Source organism: Diabrotica undecimpunctata, chromosome 7, assembly GCF_040954645.1.
Source record: "Diabrotica undecimpunctata isolate CICGRU chromosome 7, icDiaUnde3, whole genome shotgun sequence".
Lineage (NCBI taxonomy): Eukaryota > Metazoa > Arthropoda > Insecta > Coleoptera > Chrysomelidae > Diabrotica > Diabrotica undecimpunctata.
Window position 1 is genome coordinate 26,277,371 of NC_092809.1, and position 25,821 is coordinate 26,303,191.

The 25,821-nt window shown below is 31.7% G+C and overlaps 1 protein-coding gene across 3 annotated transcripts in view; it reads left to right on the plus strand.

Annotated features, from left to right (window-relative positions):
• Positions 1 to 3,075: 3,075 nt before the first annotated feature.
• Positions 3,076 to 25,821, plus strand: part of stj (voltage-dependent calcium channel subunit straightjacket) — a 105,553-nt gene continuing 82,807 nt past the window's right edge. For 2 of the 3 annotated variants that reach the window (XM_072536930.1, XM_072536932.1), the window contains exons 1-4: positions 3,077 to 3,400; positions 19,012 to 19,093; positions 20,171 to 20,404; positions 21,108 to 21,287. In XM_072536930.1, the coding sequence (XP_072393031.1) occupies positions 3,273 to 3,400; positions 19,012 to 19,093; positions 20,171 to 20,404; positions 21,108 to 21,287 (624 nt within the window). In that variant the 5' untranslated portion in view covers positions 3,077 to 3,272. Of the gene's footprint in view, positions 3,401 to 19,011; positions 19,094 to 20,170; positions 20,405 to 21,107; positions 21,288 to 25,821 lie in introns of all 3 variants that reach the window. The other variant, XM_072536931.1, reaches the window with a different exon arrangement.

A 25,821-nucleotide genomic window follows, 5' to 3' on the forward strand; every position in this document is an offset into this window, starting at 1 on the left:
AAATATATTTTTACAGAAATTTTCAAAATAATTTTTTGTCTTGAAAAATTTTTGTATACAATGGTTAATTATATTTAACATAATATACTAAAAATGAAAAATTAGCTTTGCTTCTTCAATAATGCATGTTTTTAATTGTTAGTACATACGCTGTCCCAGGGACGTCAGAACGCCGTTTACGCACAAAATATTCACCACGCCAGTTGACGGTTAAGGTACTACAGAATAAGATGCTACGTAGTGGAAAAGACCTATTTGGAGAAGAAAAATTTATTTTTCAGGATGATAATGCTCCTTGCATAGAGCAAAACTGGTTAAAGCTTGGATGGAGAGTAATGAAATTGATAGGATGGACTGGCCAGCGCAATCCACGGACCTCAATCCCATCGAGAATTTGTGGCAAAGGATATCGAACATCATTTCCAAAAGCAAGCCCACAATTAAAACGAAATTAATCGAATCTCTAATCCACGTTTGGCATCACTGTATTTCCATGGAGGAACTGCAAAAATTAATTAATTCCATGCCCAAAAGATGTGAACTCTAAAAAAATCGATCTATGGGTATTACTTGCTGAAAAAAGAAAACGTTTGAAGATATTAGTTTTAAATCAGGTATATATGTAAACGTATATGTTATGTAATGTTTGGATAATCTGTAAAATAATTTTTACAGATTATCCAAAAAAATCATTTATTTATAGAGACATATGCCAAAACTCAAAAATACAAGAATATTCAAAACTTTCTGAAATTAAGAAAAACATTGATAATAAATCAATATCTAGTGTTTCCCCCTCGGGCCCTTATAATAGCCTGTACACGTCTAGGCATTGAGGTAATTTACCTCTGGATATCAAATTGATCCAATTGGTCCCATATTTCTTGAAGAGCCGCTGTAAGTTCAGCCAAGTTGTTTGGACGGGGTACTCCTGCTCGAAGACATCTTCTTATCATATCCCATAGATGTTCTATGGGATTGAGATCGGGACTGCAAGCTGGCCAGTTCATACGGACAATTCCCACCTCCTCTATATATTCGACGATTCTAGCACGGTGAGGACGCGCGTTGTCGTCTATAAAAATAAAATTAGGTTCAATGAAAGGAGCAAAAGGTACCACATGCTTATCTAAAATATTTGTTATGTATCTTGCAGCAGTCATAGAACCTCTATCTACAATAACTAAATCAGTATGGGCTTCTGAAGTGATACCAGCCCAAACCATAACGGAGCCCCCCCCCCGATAACTTATTCTTTCCGCAATATTACATTGAAAATATCGCTCTCCGTGTCTTCTTCAAACCCTTTCCCGGCCATCTGGTGACCTTAGACAAAATCTGAACTCATCTGAGAACAATACATTGCTCCAATCTGCATCACTCCAGTTTTCATGTTCTGTTGCAAAAGCAAGGCGAGCTCTGCGATGTTCTATGGATAGTATTGGAGATAGGGCTGGCCTTCTGGATAATAAATTACCTTCTGTCCATGGACGAACTGTCCATCTGCTTACATTCACATTTCTCACTTCGCTCAGACGATTTGCCAGTTCAACTGAAGTTAGATGCCGATTTCTTAAACATGATGAGAACAGAAATCGATCATCTCTTTCGGATGCTACCCTTCTACGACCTGATCCTGGTCTTCTTGTGAAGTTACCGGTGTCAATAAAACGCCGAACTGCTCTTTGAACCGAAGATCGACTAACACCTAACATTTCAGCTGCATAATATTGGCTACGACCATCTTGAACTAAAGTCACCGCCCTTGCAGCATCTGTCGGAGTTAGAGACATTTAGGAAGGATAATTAAATAAAAATAAAATCACTACACTAGTATGGTTGTTGAATTAAAAACAACATTCAATAAAAAATATCTACTTGCTTCAGACCCTTTTTGACAAAAACGTGAAATACCAATTTGTTTTAAGAAATATAAAAAGCAATATTAAAAATAATATTTTATTTCTCGTATACGAGGGTACACCTAAATTTACATACGTAATTTAAAACCTCTAAAATTATACAACTTCAAATAAATAAGAAATAAATAATGGATCGATTTTTTGCACCTGAGTGTAGTTATTAAAAACAAGGGCTGGCTAATTAAATATTAAAATTAGTTTAAATTACTTCAATGTGATGTAAAACATTATCTTGATGTAAATAGCCTAATTTGTGTAATATTGAATAAAAAATTTTCCGAACTACATTTTTTTTCATAACATAATGACGGTATTTTGACGGTAACATAATGAGGAGATTTTTGTTTCGATACAGGGCAGCGACAGCCGCTTATACGTATTTCTGAGGAGAGCAGTGGCTATACCGTTCCGAGGAGACCTAAAGAGGTCGAAATACGTATAAGCGGCTGTCGCTGCCCTGTATCGAAACAAAAATCTAATACCGTCATTATGTTTTATTACTTACTTCGTTTGGAGAACTAGAAACTGAATTCACTACGAATTTTAACCAGGATGAACGGCATGTGGAATGCAATTTTAGATTCCCTTGCCGAGTAATTTATCCAGCTGTTTGTTTCGCAAGTTTTAGGAAACACACTGGTAAAAATTTGAATTCGGTTTCGCTAGGTAGAAATCGTTTGATTTATCTTTTTACATTTTTTTTATTAATCAAAATTTTTGCTGTGTTTCCATTTTATAATATTGCTTTTAAGTGTTTGTTTGATGTAGATAGTACCTAAATGGTTAAAAAATATTTAATGTCAATGCCTTAAACTTCTATTTTCATGTATTTGGTAAGGTGATGCAGGACTTTTTAACACCACTGTATATTTTTGTGTGAATTTAAAAAAAGTAGTTTTTATTGTTTTTTTTTTGTAGAATTAACTGAACAAAAAGTCTATTGCATATTATTAAAATACTTATGCAATTACAATAACTAGGTTTCAGAAATTAGGTTAATACAATTTAAAATAATCAATGATCGCATGTATGGAAAGTATACGAAACCCTATCATAAATAAACTATGCAAGCTCATGTTAATTAACAAAAAGTATCCAAATTAGAAAGGACAAAAATGAACCGAAAAACCAATACCGGTATTAAGTCGGGTTAGTATTCACTAAACCAACACTTTTAGGCATAATTTGCAGTCAGTAGGGAAAACTCAAAGGAGAGACGCTTGCGTGGCTGTCGCCGAAATATAGATTTTCCCTACTTATTTTCAACCAGAAGTAAACGAGGTTTGCCATGTGAACATTTTCTCTATGCCTAAACAGAGTTTTTAATTTTGAATGTAAATTTTTTTAAGCATGTTTTTTCACAAAAACTTTATTGTGGTCGTTTTTTTGTGTATTTGGTCTTTAGGGTGTGGAGATGAAAATATTTTGGAACGGAATAGGGAAAATACTGCAAAGCAGCATCCTGAACTGTCAAAATTGTAAGTATTTTATAATATAATTATTCAGTTTTTACCTTATCTTATCAGTGTATATATAAATGATTATTTAGTATGAAATTTTCACGAAGAAAAGTCATAAGAATCATATTACTATAAATTTTAATAAATGATTTAAAAATTTTTTTACTCGTTCAATTTTTCTTAACTTGGATAACAAATTTGAATGTATTAATAGTATTTATATTCACTAATTTAAACATAACTAGGCACATCCATTGTATCTAATAATAATGAAAAACATCAACATATTTAATTTGCATTTTAAATTAATAATTTTCTAGTAAGTTTTATAAGGCATCATATTCTTTAGATGTCTATATTTACTGGAATATTAAAAATTTATAATTAAATGATCTATATATCTACCCTTTCTTGAAATAGTGATTAACATGAATAGAACATGATCTTATCTTCAACTTGGATTTCGATTATTACTTGGAATATTTCAAAGCCCGAAATATTTTTTTCGTCACATTACATTTTTTTCTTCTCGACGGTATCTCGTTTTTCTGGTATTCCAAGAAATATTTGATAATTACTATCCTATAGGTATATAATTCCAAAGTTCTAGTTTCTTATACTAGGTATATGGCATGGTTTAGAGTCCATGTTTCAATGCCATCAAATATTATAAACGTACAAATTAGGAATTTAATATTGCTTCCGTTCACTATCATATTTTTAAAAATGCCCGGGCATTGTTGATGACGTTTAACAACTTTTGAAACTTTGATAAAATAAGTTTAAATAATATTCATTTTTATTATTCTTTTGTCATTTTAGTAGCAGAGATTTTTTTTCCAGTGACCCAATATTTTTTATGAGAAATAGTATTTAAGTAAAAAATTTTTTTATTAAAATCCTTTATAAAAGGTAAGTATATAATTAAAAAACCCAATCGTGCTATGTCATAAAGACAGAACGTTTTCGGAATCTATATTCCATCATCAGTGTCTAGGTATACATGTCACCATCATCATCAGTAGCATTACAGCTCGTTATGAGCCAAAGCCTTCTTCAGAACAATCTTCCATTCGCTTCTGTCTCTGGCAACTCTTTTCCATGCTTTAATTCCGATGGATTTTAGATCATCCTCTATGTTATCTTGATACCTAAGTTTGTCGAAATTTTTTTTAATAGTTGCATCTTCATCTCGCCTAATTACATGTCCTATCCATCGAAGGCGTGCTAATTTAATACATTTTACAACGTCAGGTTCCCGAAAACTTCTGTATAACTCAAAGTTGTAGTGCCTACGCCACAAACCCTGTTCTTCGATTCCTCCATATATTTTCCTTAGTATTTTTCTCTCGAAACGTTTACGCAATTCTTGGTCGTTCTGTGTAAGTGACCACGTTTCTGACTTGTATGTTAACACTGGCCTTATTAGTGTTTTATATATGGTAACTTTAATTTTTCTGGGTAGTTTTGGGGCTATCTGTTTTCTCAAGCCATAATAGCACTAATTGGCAAGCACTATTCTTCTTTTAATTTCTTCGCTGACATTGTTGTCTTTGGTCAGCAGCGAGCCCAGGTAGACGAAGGTGTCCACACCTTCCAGTTCCAGATCATCAATTAATAGTCTAGGTATCTGGTTGTCTGATCTAGTACAATACATATACTTGGTTTTCTGTGCGTTTATTTTTAATCCCATTCTAAGTGCAGACGCCCTTAGTGATCGAAATGCTTCGATCAGAGATTCTGTGGACCTAGCAATAATGTCTATGTTATCTGCATATTTGACCACTTGTACAGATTTATTAAAGATGGTGCCATTCGTATTAATATGGCACTCTCGAATTATTTTTTCTAGTGCAAGGTTAAATAAGAGACACGACAGTCCATCTCCCTGTCTCAGTTCATTTTTACAATGGAAGGGTCTTGAAAAGTCGTTTTGGATTCTGACTACACTCTCTACGCCTGTGAGTGTAAGTTCCGTTAGTTCAACAAGATGAAGCGGCATTTGAAATTCCACCATAGCCTGTAGAATTTTTTGTCTGTTGACTGACTCGTATGCGGCTTTGAAATCCACAAATATGTGGTGGGTGACGACTCCGAACTCAAGCGTTTTCTCAAGAATCTGCCTGACTGTGAAAATTTGATCCGTTGTTGATTTATTGGGTCGGAAACCGCACTGGTAGTTCCTAATCAATACTTTATATGCCACGTTAAGTAGGGTGATGCCCCTATAATTATCACAAACCATCATATCTCCCTTTTTGTGAAGACGGTGCATTACACCTAATTTCCAGTCCGCGGGCGTTTCCTTCCATTGCCAGATTTTGGTTACTAATTTATGCATGTGTTTAAAAAGGGTGTCACCACCATTTTTAAAGAGTTCGGCAGGAAGATTGTCCGAACCGGGAACTTTGTTATTTTTCAGTTTTGAAATAGCTTTTCTAATTTCTTCTTCGGAGGGGGCGGCTCTTGAGCGTTTTCATCCATTTCAGGCAAAGTAATTTCTATTTGGTCTTCTTCACGACTATCGCTAAGCAGTTCTTCAAAATGATTCGCCCACCTGTCTAGTATCTGTTCTTTGTCACTAATTATGGAAACATCTATGTCTTTACATGCTGTTATTCTGGTTTGAATTCTTTTCTGCAGCTGTTTATCTTCTGGTAGAATTTTCGCGAGTCTTTTCTATTGTGGTGGTTAAGAATCTCGTTTAGAACGTTTTTGTATGGCTCTTTTTTTTCCTTCTAAACGCCCTTTTTTCTTCTCGTCTAAGATTTTCATAGTCTTCCAAACAGGTATACATGTTTAAAGCCACTACATATCTGGGTAAAAACCCGTTAAAAGTTGTAGGTTAAAATTAGGTTTACATTATTTGATCTTATGTATTAAGATGTTAAAGTTACCAGTAGATTTGATAACATGGCAACGTACGATTCTACATGAAGTTGCTAGTCATGAGACAAAGTGTCTACGAGGACTTGATGATAGCAACTAACTTAACCTTTCAGCGATAACGTGACATGATGGTACATAAAGTGTAACGTCGGACTAGCAGTCCGCAAATCCAGAAAAGGTCCAAAAAACAAATATTTTCGGAAAAACGGTCTGAGAACTGGTCGATTCTTTAAATTATAATTAAAATAGACAAAAAAAAATTTACACACAAATTTATTATAATTTGTATTTAAACTCATGCTTTGAAAATAAAAGTTAAGAAATATACCTTTTTCTCATTTTCAGTAGGTACTATAAAACACAAAAACACTAATTAAACAAATAAAAAACATTTATTTCTAAGAAATTAAACAAAGACTAAATAAGAAACAAATGTTTGAGCTGCGTAAAGTAGATACATGAATGAATTTATAACTTGAAAATAAGTCAATATTCGCTGCTGGCTTCGGAAATACCATCTTGTAGGCAGTCGGAGCAAATGCATTTTACGTGTTCTAAGCATACAAATTTTTGGCATTTTTGACAGGTATATCTGGTTGGCCCATTATTTGTCTACTACAGCAAAAACAACGACGTCGACAATTGGGTTGTGAATTTGGGGCTGAAACAATTTCTTCTTCAATATGGCAAATTTCTTTTATTCTTGACCTAATTGATCTAGGAATACGTTTATTCAAACATCGACGTTGTAGATGATTGTTTACAAAAAATGTCTTTTATGCGTTTTATCTATCTCATTAGATCTATATTTGTAGGCGGTACACATTTTATCAACTAAATCTACTCCTCCTTTGGATTTATTAGAGTCAATGATGATTTCTGGCTTAAATGTTAATTTTTTAAAAATAACGTTTTTGTTTTTTCTGGGTATATATGACACAATCGTACATTTTTTTCTAAAACCAAACTTACTTGTTTTTTCTGGTCTCTTAGGATCAGTAAATTAAAGTGGAAGCTCTCTTTTGTTTTTTCTTATAGTGCCTATCATAGTCAGATAATGTTCGTTCAAAAGAAGATCGGCCAAGCTGAGGCTCGTAAAAAAATTGTCCATTGATACATTTCTGTGAGAACCAGATATAGGACTACAGAGGCGAGGAACGAGGGAAATATTGCTCGTATCAACTTTATATGGGCCAGGTGGCTGTTGTCCAACGTACACCTCTAGATTTGCGGTATAAGGAAACTTTGCGTCTACTAATGCGTATATTTTTATGACGTATTTATTAGGTTTATTGGGCATATATACCCTAAAGCCACACCTGCCACGAAAAGCTTCCAGTTTTTCATCTACCGTTGTATAAGCTGGTTTAGGTAAATTTGAATTAAACGAATCGAAGAATTCTCTCACAGCTGCCAATTTGTCATATTTTTGCCTCTCTAATCGTGTTCATTTATCATCAAAACGGATGTGTCTGAGCAAAAACTTGAACCGTGCAAGGAACATTGTCAATCTAAAAATCTCTGACGGTGAGCCGTTTGTCCTAAAGAGATCTTCTGCATTTCTGTGGTTATTTTTGGTTACCCCAGCTATGTATAAAAGACCCAATAGTGCCCTAAGTTCTAAAATATCTGGTTTGTTTGCAGATTTATTACTGAGATGGTACGAATACAGTTCAATAAAGATATTTGTATTGTCTACAATGGTTGGCAAAATCTCTTTAGTAAAAAAACAATTCCAAATCTTTGATGCGATTTTCATATCTTATACTTCCGTAGTTACTCCAGAAATTTTTACCTTAATTAAATTGTCACTGCGAGTTCGTATTCGGCGGTTTCCTACATGTTTCTTCCATTTAGTTGTTCCATCTTTACAAATGAATTGCGGCACTCTTTGTGGAACATCCAAGACTTCTGAGATTGGCTATTCAATTTCTTCTTCCATATCGGTGTCGTGTTTCACACAAATATTTTTTATTTACCATAGAAATAAAATATTTTCAAATTTAATCTTACCTGAAGACGTGCGGACTCACGTTCCGCAGTTCAATATAGCAACGGAACTAAATGCACTACACAACTCTTACAACTGTACTGAATAGAGTATTACCTCACTTAAAGCTAGCGAGCAGGCCACAACCAAGATTGTAAATAATCGTCAGAAATCGAGAAATAATTCGACAAGCGGACTCACAGTCCGCACGTTAACTCAGAAAGGTTAAACATGTATACCTAGACACTGATGATGGAATATGTGGATTCCGAAAACGTTCTGTCTTTATGACGTAGCCCGATTGGGTTTTTTAATTATATACCTTTTATAAAGGATTTTAATAAAAACGTTTTTGTGATACATGGTATACAGCCAGCTACAGGAATTTAGTTTCCCTTAGAACAAACACTGTTTAAAATGTAGTAGGAAAAAAACTAGAGTTTCTGCAATATTCAATCAAATATGGAGTTACTACTACAAATAAGATGATCACCTTGGACAGTAAAATTATTGTAAACAGTAATAGTTTTAAGTACCTAGTAACATTTACAGTTTTTGAATTTTCGTATTATGATAGTTTCAAAGTATTTACATCTCTGTTATTAACTTTTTTCAAACTCTGATATTTTTTCTTTTGTCCTTGTTTTTATTAGATTACTCCCTAGTATAAAATACCTATCTATACTCGTTACCTATGTATTTCGTTTTCAGTTTTTTGATATACTATAATCCCTTTTTTTCTGGTTTTGCCTTAAGACACTTTACTATTTTTGTTGGGAATAAGCCAAAATCTTTCACCTTAAGATTTTTTATAATTTGTGTTAGTTTTTATTACTATTAATGACGTATCTTGTGTATTTGTTACTGATATTTTTACCATATGAAATTCAATGAAGGTTGATGTGATCTTGTTTTTATATTTTCTTTTTCATAATTATTATAAAGCCACAATCTTTCCCTTAAGATTTTTTATCGTTTGTTTTAGTTTTTATCACTATTCATGACGTATCTTGTGTATATGTTACTGAGATGTTTGCCATTATGAAATGCAATGAAGGTTGATGTAATCTTGTGTTTATATTTTCTTTTTCACAATTATAAAGCTAGTTTAAAGCTTAACATTATTACTTTTGAAAGCGTTTATAGTTGTTGCTGTCACAGATTCGGTTAATTTAATTTAAGAAATATTGTCATTAGCTTTTTGATCTGTATACCAACTAATAAAAAGGGGATAAATATATTAACGATATGTAATAAATGTCTAAGCGTAGATATGGCAAATGAATTAATACAACTGTTATTAAAAGTATATTGATACAAAAGTTTATTGCCAAACAGAAAGTCTTAATTGAAATTACACGATTCATCTGACATACAAGATATGATAAAAACTATATATTTATAGATAAATATATATATATATATATATATATATATATATATATATAAATGTTTTTGATGGGTTGAAGTCAATAAAAGGGGCTATTGGTTAACTATTTAATATCTCGAGCTTTCAATTGTGTTTACAATTCTTATCAAGAGCTGCTAAAAAAGACAAAATATCTTACAAAGTTGAACTATAAAGAAAAACATTTTTTGTTAACTCACCAAATAAAATTAGTTTCGTTAATAAAAATTGCTGCAAATACATGTCAAAATGAATTAATACTAAAATGCCCTTATCTAATAAATTCTTCGCTGAAATTTTAATAATTTTGAAAACATTTTCTTAACAAAAAAATTAATTGAATTACAAAACAAACAAAGTTGATAAGTGTTTTGAAATGTAATAAGTTAATATTAGTGTTGCGAAATCTCATTCCAATGTTTTCAACACTTATGATTAAGTCTAAAGGTAAATTGGTAAAAAGAGATGTTACATCAAAACTAACTAAAACATAATTTTGTGGTAACTGGAAATTATTAATGAAAGAACTAAAATCAAATGAATCTTTAATGTAAAAATTGTTGTTTAAATTATAAGCATTAGTTAAGATGTCAGTGAGGAGCTGTGCTATTGGTCCATGAGGAGGACATAAAGATGAAACATAAAAAAGCAAAAGAGCTCAAAATTTTTAATTCTATTTCTCCACGGTTTTATGCTCTACCTAAAATACCTAAACAAACTTTATCTATGAGACCAATTGTTTCATCTTTATGTCCTCCTAATGGACCAATAGCACAGCTCCTCACTGACATCTTAACTAATGCTTATAATTTAAACAACAATTTTTACATTAAAGATTCATTTGATTTTAGTTCTTTCATTAATAATTTCCAATTACCACAAAATTATGTTTTAGTTAGTTTTGATGTAACATCTCTTTTTACCAATTTACCTTTAGATTTAATCATAAGTAGTGTTGAAAAACATTGGAATGAGATTTCGCAACACACTAATATTGACTTATTACATTTCAAAACACTTATCAACTTTGTTTTTGATTCTAATATTTTTATATTTAATGGTGTCTTTTATAAACAAATTTTTGGTAGTCCTATGGGATCTAGTCTTTCACCCATTCTAAGTAGCTATGTCATGGATGATGTTATCAGTGATTGTATTAACAATTGCACTTTTTTCATTCCTTTTGTTAAAAGATATGTAGCTGATTTAGTTTTGGCACTTCCTAAACACAAAATTCATGAAACAGTCAACATTTTCAACAATCATAATCAACATATACAATTTACAGTTGAGGAAGAGGTAGATAATTCTCTACCATTCCTTGACATGAGAATTGTAAGAGGTACAGACAATATGTTGAAAACCAGATGGTTCAGAAAACCCATATGTAGTAATAGATTTATAAGCTATTACTCTCATCATCCAAATAAGATGAAAATGAACCTTATAACAGGATTAAAAGAACGTGTTTTAAAACTTTCTCATCCAGATTATCTACATGAAGATCTTCAATTGTTAAAAAATATTTTAATTGAAAACTCTTATCCTCCATTTTTTGCTAAATCTCAAAACATTGTATCTAACAATCAGAACATCTATTATCATTCACTACCTTTTATACCATCATTAACACCTAAATTAATACAAACACTAAAGGTTATTGACAATATAAAAATAGCAACAAAGAACATCAAAACTATTTCATCTTTATATTCCAAAACTAAATATCCTATAGACAAATTTGAAAAAACGAATGTAGTATACAGCATTAGTTGTACTCAGTGTGAATCTGACTATGTTGGTGAGACCGGAAGAAATCTTTCAAATCGCATTATTTCTCACAAAAGTGATTGCAGAATTAAAAAACCATCTTGTGCTTTGGCAGAGCATGTAATCGATAAATACCATATTATGGATTTTGATAACATTAAAATTTTATGTAGTGAAAGTAATAAATTCAAAAGGACTTTTTTGGAAATGGCTTGTATTAGCAAAAGCGATAATAGTTTAAACAAAAGATCAGAAATTCAAAACCTAAGCAAAATTTATAATTATATTATTTCTTTATAATTTATATATAAAACTTGAAAAATATCACATTTTTATTTAATTTTCCATATATCTGTTACATTTTTTCAGACATCTATCAATGGTGAATAAATTTTCTTCTTTTTTGTTACTAAACAAAAAAGAATTTTTAAAAAAAAAATTATTTTTGACAATTTAATTGTCAAAGGTAAACATTTTAAGTTGGCATTTATGACATTGAGGCTTATTTGTAATTGGTTGCTACTTTAAACAATTTTTATTAACGAAACTAATTTTATTTGGTGAGTTAACAAAAAATGTTTTTCTTTATAGTTCAACTTTGTAAGATATTTTGTCTTTTTTAGCAGCTCTTGATAAGAATTGTAATCACAATTGAAAGCTCGAGATATTAAATAGTTAACCAATAGCCCCTTTTATTAACTCCAACCCATCAAAAACATTTATATATTTTTTCCAAACGAGTCACAAGTACTTCTTTTTTCTTATATATATATATATATATATATATATATATATATATATATATATATATATATATATATATATATATACACTTCTCCAAAAAATTAACGCACCACTTCAATAAATCAATAAATAAATCAATTTTATTTGTAAAAAGGCAAAGAATAAAAAATAAAACTTCACCAGATTTATTCTACATTTTATTAGTAATTATAACAATTTGTCTAATCATCAGAAAATGTTGAAGTTAAAAAAAAAAAATAAAACGGAAAATTATAAAAAATAATGATAAGAAAAGTAAACTAAAATATGGAAAAAGTATTATTAACGTAGTAGAAGTGTTTCCACCTCTACTACGCATAACAGCTCCACATCGTTGGTCCATACTTAAAATTAATTTCCGTATTTCATTTTGGTCTAGTTCTCTCCAAATCTGGATCAGCCTCTCTCCCACTTTCTGTAAGTTGTTTGGTTGGATTGTAGGACCACTAGGTCTGCACGTGCGGTCAAAGAAATACCACCCCACACCATAACGGATCCTCCACCAAAAAATGTGGTGTGTGAGAAGTTACACTGAACATATCGTTCGTTGGGTCGTCGCAACACACGAACACGTCTGTCGTACCAAACAAAATCGGGATTCATGAGTAAATAACACTCGTTCCCAGTCAGCCTCTAACCAATTAATGTGTTCTCTGGCAAAATGTAGTCTCCCCCTTCGATGCTCTGCAGTAAATAGAGAACCTCGGGCGGCAATCCTAGGTGTTAAGTTGTATTCCCTAAGTCGCTGGCGAACAGTTTCAGTACTAATTTGTATAGCATGCACGTCTCGAAGCTGAATTTGTAGACTTCGATGTGTTACAAAACGTTGACGAAGAGCAGAAATTCTTAAAAATAGATCTTGAATAGGGGTAGTTACCCGGTTTCGTCCTTGCCCTCGTCTGCGAGTATGATCCCCTGTGTCGAGGAATCTTTCTAACACCCGTGAGACGGATGTGTGGGACACATTAAACCGACGACCAATAATTCTTCGGTAACTCCAACCTTCTTCCGACAGTATCACTGCTTGGGCACATTTATCTCGGGTTAAATTACGTGATTAACGTTCCATAATAAACACAATTAACAATAATCAACAATTAAACCGTAGCCGAATAAAATTCGTGAACACTTGGAAATTAGTATATATTTATAGAATTAGTACATTTTTGCTTCTTTTTGTTTTGTTAAAAAAAAATATATAGCGATAAAACACAGTCAATAAATATAGAGTGTACGAATAGTGGGCGGACGTAATTTCGGCCGGAAAAAGAGCAGGTACTAAAAGCCGGTAGGTAAATTCGGCCGGAGGTTTTAAGTTGCTTCCTTATCTCATAGGTATTTTCGACCGCAAATCAAATAAAATAACAGAATGCTTTATATTAAAATATTTCTTTATTTCAATAAAATTATTACATCAACTTATTTCTATAAATTAAGTAAACTATAAATTTTTAAAAAACGTTTTGATGTGATACAGATTTAACGAAATTAATTCTAGAAATATTGTCAGATCGAAGCATATTTACCATGTTTTCGATAAATTTTAGTTTGTTTTTTACTTGTTTGTCTTTAATTTTTGCTGGAATATTTAAATTTTTTATTTTTAAATATGCATCGATCTGACAATCTTTTAATTTTTCTATAAAAATAAATATAGAAGGGTGACTTGAATAAAAACTAGAATTAAAGTGCGAATGGAATGATTCGCAGGCATTTGTGGTTCTTTTAATTGATGGGTTTTCATATGCCCATATATTTGGTGGAAAATGAGATTCTGGCGCTATGTAGTTTTCTAATAAATAGTCTGCGTATTTATCTATAAGTTTATGGTCCGGTTTGTATGACATGAGATCAAATATGAAACAATCTTCAACTTCAGAGGGGTCTAAATAAGTTAGCCCAAAAGTATGAGTAAGCCATTTGCTTTCCTCGCAGTTTTTATCTTTATACATTTGGGTTAACCCTAATGATTGTATTTTCCTATACCACGCCTGGTGCAAGTGGAATCTACAACCATTTAGTTTGGTTTTGGGAAAGACAACTTTTAATGCGTTATGAATTGCGATTTCAAAATCCACAAATACCTCCTTCGGTTCAAAAACAATATTATAAAGTTCAAAAATTTTAGATTTTACCAACAGAAAAAGTCTCATATATGTGTCACTGGTCTTATTGGGCAACAGACAATACAAAAGAGGAACATAATGCCCATTTTCCAGTCCATGGATGGTAAATAACTGATAAAAATATTTTGTACAATAAGAAAATGTGCCATCCATGTAAAAATCTTTCATTTTACATAAACTTATTATATTTGTATGGCAAGAAAAAACAATGATATTATCAGCTGTGCTGTTAATAAACAAAAAATTTTCACCTGTTGTGGTTTTCGGTCCATAACTATCGAGTACAGAATGTACATCGTGAATATCCTTAGGCAGGGCTGGTAAGAGCTTACGGCGGCTGTTGTACAAATTTCTTCTTATTAGACTGACATCTATCGATGACAAATTCTCTGGCAAATGATTTGAAAGAACGCTTTTAATAATTTTTGAAGGTTTCTCCGATATGTCTTCCTCAGCTTTGCGCTTGCATGAAGTCGTCACTATTTTTCTCTCCAACGTAGTTTCATCGGACTCGTGGTTGTGGATTAATTCACTTCTAGTAACTGTGTATTCCGCACCAACAGTGTACAGTTTGGCTAAACATCTTAAATTTTTCTTTATACACCTCCAACGTACTTCACCACTTTTTAATACGTCCTGTTTACAAAACTGAAACTTTTCTACAACTAGTAAGTCACAACCGCGTGAACTCTTAATTACTGAAACAGATGCCATCGTATACAAATAATATATTTTATGCTTTCTATCGACTAGTAGCTTCAAGATAAGTTATAATACTGACTAGCTATAATAATTTTATACCTGTTATTTGTGAATTTTATACATTTAAAGGAATAATCTTAAGTAGGTACAACATAGTTATTAGAATAAAGAGATAAGTAAATTAAAGGTATTTCCGACAGGTACACAGGATTAGGTATTTCCAAATAAATACACAATTAATATTTTACAGAAACTATGAAGCGTAATTACCAATATTTTAATCTCATCGTAAACATCAACCCCTCGGCCGAAATTACCCCTGTCATAAATGGTACCCCTTGATTTATGCAGGTAGGCCAAGGGATTACCGGCCGAAATTACGCCCGCCGCGAATAGTATATACAAGGGGCTTGCAAATATAACATTACAATGGAAATTTTTATTAACGCTAATAAAATATTTTAATATTTCAAAGTGGTGCGTTAATTTTTTGGAGAAGTGTATATAAATATATATCTATATATATATATATATATATATATATATATATAATAATATATATATATATATATATATATATATATATATATATATATATATATATATACCTATATATATATATTTGAAGATTTGAAGTTTTTTCAATATATTTTACTGTTCAATATATTTTACTGTCCAGTTACTTTCTTCAAGGTATTCAATTAAGTCCGCACCATATGGGGAACTTTTTTATTTTTAGTTTTATGAAAAAACAATATTGTTTATAGAAAGTTATGCATGTTCTTAAAATTAAACTACAATCATCACCTAAACTACATGTGACCACTTTGCTTAGGTGGCTAAAATTTAGATACAATTTTTATGTAAAAAGTTGTTTCCATTCCAAAAAATAAACCTCCTTTTTGTTAATTTTATTTAACACGCTCTATAATTATACCAAATATTTTTTTAATACGTTGATGACCATTTTGGTTACTCTCTATACAGTGTTGGAACTCCTAGAAATTTTACGTGTATGATTTGTAATAAAATTAATACCAAAGTATTAAACTTCAATGAAAAAAAAATACGCCAAAAAGTTACAATTGATTTGCCAAAATCTTTGGTTACTTTAAAAGAATTACCAGAGATATGTAAGAGAGGGGATATGACACAAACGATATTTCTGTATCTACTAAATGGGACCACTTAACTTGACAGGATGTACTCTCCAATATGGCGACGGGCAGGTCCGGATTCAAATTAATTCAAACTGTATTTACGATTTACTGTTTAGTTTGGGAATAAGCATCGAGTTAGATTAATAATAGTTATTTGGAATACAATTACTTTCATTTTTAGTACTCTTCAAGTACACTTTAATAATAATTATAAAATTTATTACATACATAAAGTTTAAAAAAATGTACAAAACCAGTCAATGATATGGTTTTAAAATTATAACATTTACATACAAGTAAAAAACAACAATTAGCAAGTGCACTTACATAAGTTTATATACATTTAGATATGTTAGTTCCATGTACTATTAATATAAATTATATATTTATATATAATTATTTTATATATTTATATAAAAAATTAGTTATTGTGTATAGGTAGGTAGTTAAAGAATTGTATCAAAGACATACCGTGTTCTTTATCCTTTTTTAACTTATTGTGGTTTCTATGGAATTGTTATATCTGCATATAAAGATCCCTTTTCCAGTAATGCGAGCCTATGATAAGGGATATTATAGCTAGTGTCAAAGTCGCGGGATATTTTAAACGGTTGAAAATACTACTTTTTAGCTGTTGCAACTGTCAACAATAACTAACTCAACAGGCGATTGTCGATATTCACCGGCTTTTCGTTTATTTTCCGTAGCATATAAAGTTTGAGACACTCATCCTATGTATAAAGCTGGTACAAAAACTAGCTCACAATATGATGGTATATCGAGCCCTCGAATAAAAATTAGAAAAATGAAAGAGCTTTATATTGGTCTGAACTGATTGAACTGGTTGAACTGATTATATTGATGTTAACAATGTTTACAAGAATTTTTAAACAATATTTTTATTTTACTTTTTTTAAACAATTTGAATTCCACTAAAGTGTCCACTAAATAATACCACTTTAATAATAAGAGGTCTCATACTGATAGATTTGTCAGTCTTACTCTTGCACATAGAGAACATCCTAATATCAATATAGCGGCTTGCTACAGCCTTTATTAGGAGTAGTCTGTGATTATCTGAGAATTGTTGATCAATGCTATGACTAAGTAAATTTAAAAAGATGTCTTTGTTTATGTACCTCCGTAAAACTTTTGTAACTAAATCGTTGGTACTCATACAAGTTGGAGAAGGGAATTCTTTTAAAATTGTCTCAGTCATAAAGCATATATCAATTACACTTTCAGATGGATATTGCAATCCTTTTTTATTTTTTTTATCAATAAATGAAAATAAAAAGTTGTTCCGAGTGACACTTACTAAGGCGCTTAACATTCACTACAGACTAATCTGTTTTGTAAGTAAAACACAACATAACCAGCAATGTATGTAGTTATTCTTTTAGAGTATTGAGAGAAAGGATTGATATAGCTGTGATCATGATCAATTATATCTACTGACACATCAGTATCACAACTATTATTCATTCTATATTCTCTGGAAGTGATATTATTGTGATCGGTGGGATTGCATTTTAAAATATTTAAATCTTCTAAAGGAAAGCAGTTACCACTAAATTTATTTTTCAGTTCATCATGCACCAAAATTTTTTTATAAGCTGACTGAAACTTCATTTTGTACACAAATAAAGTAGCTTTATTATAAAAAAAGCATAAATCATATTTTTAAACGCAAAAAACTGCTGTTGTTACATCAAAAAAAAAAATGTCAAATAGTACATATTTAAAGAATGGCCAAAACAAAAATGTGATTAATTATTAACTAGTACTTGATACAAAATATCAAGAACCTTCTAGTTGAAATCTCTTTGTTCACACCTATACAAACTTATTTATTTGCAAATGAAAGCAAGTGAAATGTACAATTGAAGTTGTATACTGTGTAATGTCCAGGTGTAATTATAATTATAATGTCCAATTTACTAAATTTTGAAGGTTTCCAGTTCCCACACTATTTACGAATTGTATCCAGACATTTCTCCTTTCAACATCTTTAGGAAATCTACAGCCACATAAACCAAATTAAAAAGAATACATGTTCTTTTTACACGCGTTATCACTAAAAACGGAAGTAATACCGCCCTGTACACTGTTTACAATTTCATACTAACCTATGAAAAGATATTTCAGTGGAGATTTTCTTATTATTACGAGTGTTATTTGGACACAAAATAAAAGAACACGATGTCATAATAGTTTCACTTTAAACAAACGTAAAAACCGTACAAAAATAAGCTCAAAATATTTTTAAAATTAAATTTCTATGCACAGAACTACTCGACACAAACAACAATCTGTCAGATACTCACCAATATGGCGAACCGATCCCATCTATTTCACCGTATGTCATATCCCCTGTCTTACATATCTCTGGGAATTACCTGACTTAGAAATGTGTATGACAAAGACGGCTAATACGCATTATTTTACAAGGATATCCTTGCTTTAAGGTTGCATTGCCTGTTGCCGTAAGTGACGTAACGTAGCGCTGTTGTCGATATTAACTATGCTTTGTGTTTGTATAATTTAAAAATAGACATTCTGTATTAAGTTAATTTCCGCCAGTAGATTTTAATGATTTTGTAAGACTAATTCTTCCTATTTCGGAAATTATTCAATTTGTTAGAAAAGTAGCAATCACAAAGACATTGAGAATTCAATAACTATCAATGTGATATTTATAACAGATTTGAGGCAAAATGGTTTAAAAATTTTACAACTTCTTTTGTTTTACTAATTTATATATTTTATTCCAATATTTTATTTATTCTATTTTATTTTAGGGTTAAAAATTGGGCAACAAAACTTGGAGGAGAGCTATGGCACTTTGGCGACCTTGTTACTCGACAAAATAGAGTAAGAGACGTAAGTACTGAAATATTTTTAATCCTTCTTCAAGTTCTTCAAAATTAAAAATATAAATAAATAAATTTAATAAATATCATAGTTTTATTTAGAATATATATCGAAATATTTTTCTGAAGCTATTTTATTGTGGCCTCTTAAAGTAATTACTACGGAACTAATTACTGATAGGAAATTACTAATAGGAAATTACTAATAGGAATAAGCCACAATTATTATTTTTAAAATTCAACCATCAATAAATTAAAAATAAAATTGTTTTTTGTTACTTAGTGAAAAAGTATTCTAATAATCTAATTTTATCTGACTCATTTATATTGACAACTCAGACATACAGTATACATTTTAAAGTAGACGAGTTTAAAATGATATTGCCAATATTGCTGAGTTGCGTTCCTGGGACGACTTTATTGTAAGATGCCCAGTTGCGTTTTCGCAACAGTTGACATAGCCCACTATGGCGTCATCTTTTGGAAAATGACATGACATTCGGGCAGTCAAGGTTCAGATTTATTTCACAACAGTTTCCTATGTATGCAAAAAAACAATTTTTATTTTGTAACTTCAAAGGACTGTAACTTTTTTTGTGTACACTTTTGTACTAAGGTCAGTTGGATTCAATCAATTTATTTTTGTCCCCGAAATTTATGATTTAATTTATGACATACCTTTTTAAAACACCCTGTATTTATGCTGAACAATGTAGATAATTTCATTTGTAGCAAGTGTAAATTTTGATGCATGAGCGTTCAAATCGAGTTTCGTTAAACTTTTTGGGTAGATGAATTAAGTACTTTTTTCAATTATATTTATAAGTTATATTGGAGGGTACGACCAAATTGATCTAGGTACTAATTGAAAGCTATTGGTACTAGGTACTAATTGAAAGCTAGGTACGAATAATAAATCCGTTATTATATACTAATTGAAAGCTCGTTTGATGCATATCTTGACCTTGTCTCTCACATATACATTTTACTATAAGTTTAGTATAATAGATTATTTATATCTAAATTAACTACTTGTTAATAGTTTTTATTTCTTCTGTATTAGTTCACGTATTTGTTTTCATTTTAGAGCTTCAAAGAAACTAATTTGGTAGTTGAAGATGGAGAAGCCCTACTGCAAACTATCCATGAAAATATTTCCCATATGATGAAACAAAAAGTTGATGCAGTAAGGAGAATAATGGATCAAGCAGAACAAATTGCTCAAGCTCAAAAAGAAACCGATATCGATTTCGATTTTCCATTTTTTAATGCCAAAAATTTGACCAACTCATTGGATAATACTACTGAAGAAACAACAAAAGTACGTCTTGGTTTTTTATATATGATCTTGTAAATTTTATACATTGATATATATATATATATATATATATATATATATATATATATATATATATATATATATATATAATGTTCGGAAAGATTTCCGCGGTTAGTACAATTAAACCTAGAGCTAAGATTAATACTATTATAAAAATTAATATTAAACTTATTAAACTCACCACTCTTCCGGGTTAAACCGCGTCGATATCCATTTTGTCGAGCTTTCGACATCCTCTCTGATGTCTTCTTCAGGGCTTCCGAGGTCTCAGTCTCCCGAGCCCCCAGACACGACTACATTCACTAGTCACTGAACTACTAGTTCAGTACTACACTGACCAGGAGATTATAAGTTATTAAAAGAGGCAACGTGTTCATCTTCCTCTTCTGATAATTGATGTTGATTTAGTTTGTTTCACTATATAATCGAAACCCATCCAAGTTGGCATTAGAAATGTTAAATATTGTCGAAATATTTTTCTTATTTTTAAGATTGAAAATATAGAAATGATTACTGTCATAAACATAGTCAACTGCTCTCCGTTGTTTTTATATTAATCTGTCTCCCAAATGATACTTTATATGTATATATATATATATATATATTATATATATATATATATATATATATATATATATATATATATATATATATATATATATATATATATATATTTTAATTCTAGGAACCTGAACCTGAAGAACTTCAGGATGATTCATTTATATCTAGCCGTTATCAAGATCAGCCATATAGTCAACCATTACTCCAACAGGAAGATTTTGATGGATATCTAAGAGATGAAGATACGGAATCATCTGAGGAGCCTTCTTCTAAGGATGAAGATTTACTTGATGCAGATTTAGAGGTATGTATAAATAAATATACAAGTAAGATACAAAAATAAAAACAATAGAACAGCTTAAACTAAATTCGTTGAGCAATTATTGGTTTCTATTAATTTCATGGTGTGGCAACACAACCTGTTGATAACTAGTAGATTTACTGAATTTTTGTCAAACTATTCTCTTAACTCATTAGTCCATGGATACCATATGCTATCAATAAACTTGTCTGCATTTAAATAGATGGAAAACCAATATAAAGAGTATCCAATTTTAAATATCTAGGCCTTATATCAGTATGTTGAAAAACACGAAAATTTTCAATAACAAATGATCAGAATAGCTTACACCTTTAACACATCTAAGATGACGTTCAAATGTAAGAGTTGACGGGCCCGTCGCTGTGTATCACCACCGTACATTGTTCGGTGACCATACTGTGATTACTGTGCACTACTGTGCAGTAACAACTAGTGACCACTAAGCCCGCAGTGGCCACTATGCCCACCCTTACCCTAGAGTTATCATAATTTAATTCCTAATTGTTTCCGTTTTCTGAATATATGTGGATTTTCAAGTTATTCCTCTGTCAAATTATAAATCTGAATACTTAACTTCATTTTTTTAAGTAATCGTTTGGCCATTTAGTAACACTGCAGGACATGTATCTCCTCTTAGTGTAAAGCTGTTTGAATTTGATTTGTTTGGCTCCATGATATGAAAATATCGACAGCGATCATGTTACAAGAGGAATACAGATAATTTTAAGTTATTTTTTTGCCTCAAAATGTATATATAAGCGGGGATCCTACAGCTTCTGCCGCTTCCCGCATTTCGATCGCCATCTTTTTCTATCTCTCCAGGTGTCTTCATCAATGGCTCTGTCTTTTATGGTTTCCATAACACCTTGTATCCAAGACTTGGCTGGTCTTCCTCGTTTCCTTCTATTACTTGGATTGTATTCCATAGCTCTTTTTGGCCATCTGTTGTCGTCCATCCTCTGTACGTGTCCATACCATATTAACTGTCTAGTTTCTATTCTTTCAGAAGTTGTATGTACTCTATCTGTTTTTCTTCTAATTTTAGAATTAGGTATACGTTCTACTCTTGATATAAGGCAAGCTCTTCTTAGGTAGTCCATTTCAACCGTGTCAACTTTTTTTTTTTTTTTCTCAAAAGCTCAAAAGCCTCAAAATGTTCCGGCTGAAAAGTTTATTCTTTTTGTAATCGATGTTACGCCTGTTGTAATTTATTATTTAGAAAACTCAATAGGAGTTGGAGGCTTAGGATTGAAAATACTCTCGTTTTAATTATTTTAAATCCATTTATTTGTATCCAATGCTTTTTATTTTCAATTCTCAATGTTACTTCTTTGTGTATCTCTTCTTCCACCTTTTTGTCTATACCTTTCCTTTTCTTTTGTATTAGCTTTTATGATGAGAGTACCATTTTTTGCATACTTCTCTTCCCTTACATACTTTGATGTGTTCTAAATATCGTATTCTCTGCGCTTTCATTACAGTCGTTATTTTTGGCTCTTTACAGAATTGTTTCAGTTCTTTATTATTTCTTCTTTCTGTCTGTTAAAATTTAAAGAATTTTTTGTATAACATACTAATAATTTGTAATTATTATTTACGTCATTACCTGCTGTTCGAGCAGTATCTAGAATAGTATAAGAGAACGAAAGTGTCCTGGATAATAAAGGCAAAGTAGGGTTTTCTCCAAAGAAACGTATATGAAAGTTAACTGTCACAGATTTACCCGAATATCAAATTAGAGTGTTCGGCATAATATAATACACGATTTTCATAGGACATAAAATTGTCGTGTTATTGTTAAAAAATTAAATTAAGTAAATCTAAAATTGTTGGTAGAACTACTTGATTACAGAAATTATCTGAGAATGTCTGAAGAATCATACAATGTCATTGTTGTCTTTAGTGACACCTTCAATACAAGAACAAAACACTATAATGCGAGGAAAAAATCAAATAAATCTGAAAACAACTGCCGACTCGGCTCACCGGCCTTGATCAACCACCATCTTTGCATAACGAGGCAAGTAAAATATATCACAAACATGACGAGGCGGGAGTTAGGCTCGTCGTTGTATAAAACCGCAGCAATGATACACTAGCAAGCTTTACCTTCTTCTTCTTGTAATTCCTTCTCCTATCGGAGGTTGGCTATCATTACAGCTATCCATACCTTATTGGCGACTGCTTTGAAAAGATCTACTGAGCTGCAACTATACCACTCTCTTTGGTTTCTTAGCCAGGAAATTCTTCGTCTTCCTATGGATCTTTTACCCTTGATTTTACCTTGCATTATGAGTCTTAATATCTCATATTTCGCACCTCTGGTAATGTGGTCTAAATATTCCAGCTTTCTTGTTTTGATGTGCTTTTTGACCTCGCAATCCTTCTGTAGCCTTCTTAACACTTCTGCATTTGTAACTCGTTGGGTCCATGGTATTTTCAAAATCCTTCTATAGCACCACATCTCAAATGATTCCAACTTCATTATGTTATTCACTTTTAGTATCCAGCTTTTCATTCCATACAACAAAGTCGAGAATACGTAGCATCTTAAGGCTCTTATTCTCAGCTCCAGAGAAAGGTCTTGATTAACAAACATTGTTTTCATTTTTATGAATGCTTGTCTTACAATTTCAATGCGTGTCCTTATTTCTCTACATTGGTCATTGTTTTTATTTACCCAGGTTCCCAGATACTTGTAATTATTCACTCTTTCTACTTGTTTTCCCTCGATATCTAGTCTTCCTACTGTATGTTGCTTAGAAATAATCATGCACTTGGTTTTCTTAACGTTCATTTGTAGTCTATACTTTATACTGATTTGATGTAATCTATTTACTAAGCATTGCAGTGCTTTTAGTTTGTCTGCAAAAACAGCAGTGTCGTCTGCGAATCTTCTATTGTTTAAGATTTTCCCGTTTAATGATATACCCTGTTGTTCCTCTGATATTGCTTCCTTAAAAATAGCTTCGCTGTACAGATTAAATACCAATGGGGACAGCACGCAATCCTGTCCAACCCCCCTTTTGAATCCTATAGTTTCTGTATCGACATTTTCGATTCTAACCTTTACTTTTTGATTTCAGTACACATTCTTTTCTGTTTTAACACTTTTACGAGTTTCTGATGTCATACTCTATGAAAAGCCTTGTGATAATCTATAAAGCAGACATAGAGATCCTAGTTCATATCTAGTCGTCTTTGCGCGAGTACGTTAAAAGCGAACAGAGCCTCTCTCGTTCCTAGTCCTCCTCTGAATTAAAACTGGGTATCCGCTATTTCTTCTTCTATTTTTTTGTATAGTCTTCCATGTATTATTTTGAGAAATATCTTAAGTGTGTGGCTTATTAAGGAAATTGTTCTACACTGGGAGCATTTTGTTGCATGCACTGACTTTGGTAGTGTTACAAACGTGGACCGTAACCAATCTTCGGGTATTATTCCTGCTGTATATACTTTATTGAACAGATCTAAAAGTTTATGCAGTGTTTCTTCGTCAATGCATTTAATTAAGCTTTACCGATCAGGGCCATGAAGGTCGATACAAACACATCAGTTTCGTCACGTCTCAGTTTCGGTGCCGAACAGAACAATCTGTCATAAAAAAAATATTGTTCAATAGAAATATGCCGCCAGCGTTCACATTCATTCGTTGCCGAACAGATTCCATGTAGACAGGTTTCGACCCGTCTAACGTTCGACCGATTTTTTGGTTTTGCCTGAAACATGTCGGGCGGTATGAGAAAATATAATGTTGTGTTATGTTTATCGCTACATGTAAATGTAGTGTTAAGATTTGTCGCATGCAAAATACATATATGTACATGAATTTAAAATCAGAGTAGAAACGGAAACACAAAGTAATGAACATCTCCTTTTTTTTTTAACCTATTCTCTATCCTTCCATTGTTGGATGTAGGTCTCCCCCAGTTCTCTCCATCTTTCCCTATCTTGAGCTGTTCTCTGCCATGTGGGACCTCCTTGTTTCCTGATGTCATCTTTCCACCTCATCTGTGGTCTGCCTCTTGATCTCTTTGCATTGTATGGACGCCACTTTCCAATGGCATTGTTCCATCGTCCGTCTTGGAGACGTTCATTGTGTCCAGCCCATTTCCATTTCTGTTTTGCTGCTTGTTCTATCGCGTCTACTGTCTTTGTTCTGGTTCTAATCCACTGGTTACGTTTTCTATCTTTAAGTGATATACCCAACATTTGTCTCCCAACATCTCCTTATTATTTCTATTTCATTGTCATGTTTATGTTTTTATAGCAATTATTGCCAATTATTAATCCGAGAAACTTGCCATCTTTTCAACAGATTGATCACCAAAGAATGATGCAATCCGGGTGTGTACGAACAGATGAAACAAATAGTTCTGTGACGGGACGGTACCGGTTTGGCGTCGGAACTGTGGCGTGACTGATGTGTTTGAATCGACCTTAAGAGTGGTATACTAAAACGAAATATTACTAATAAGAAAGATGAGTAAAACTTAACTAAATAAATTCTCTAGTA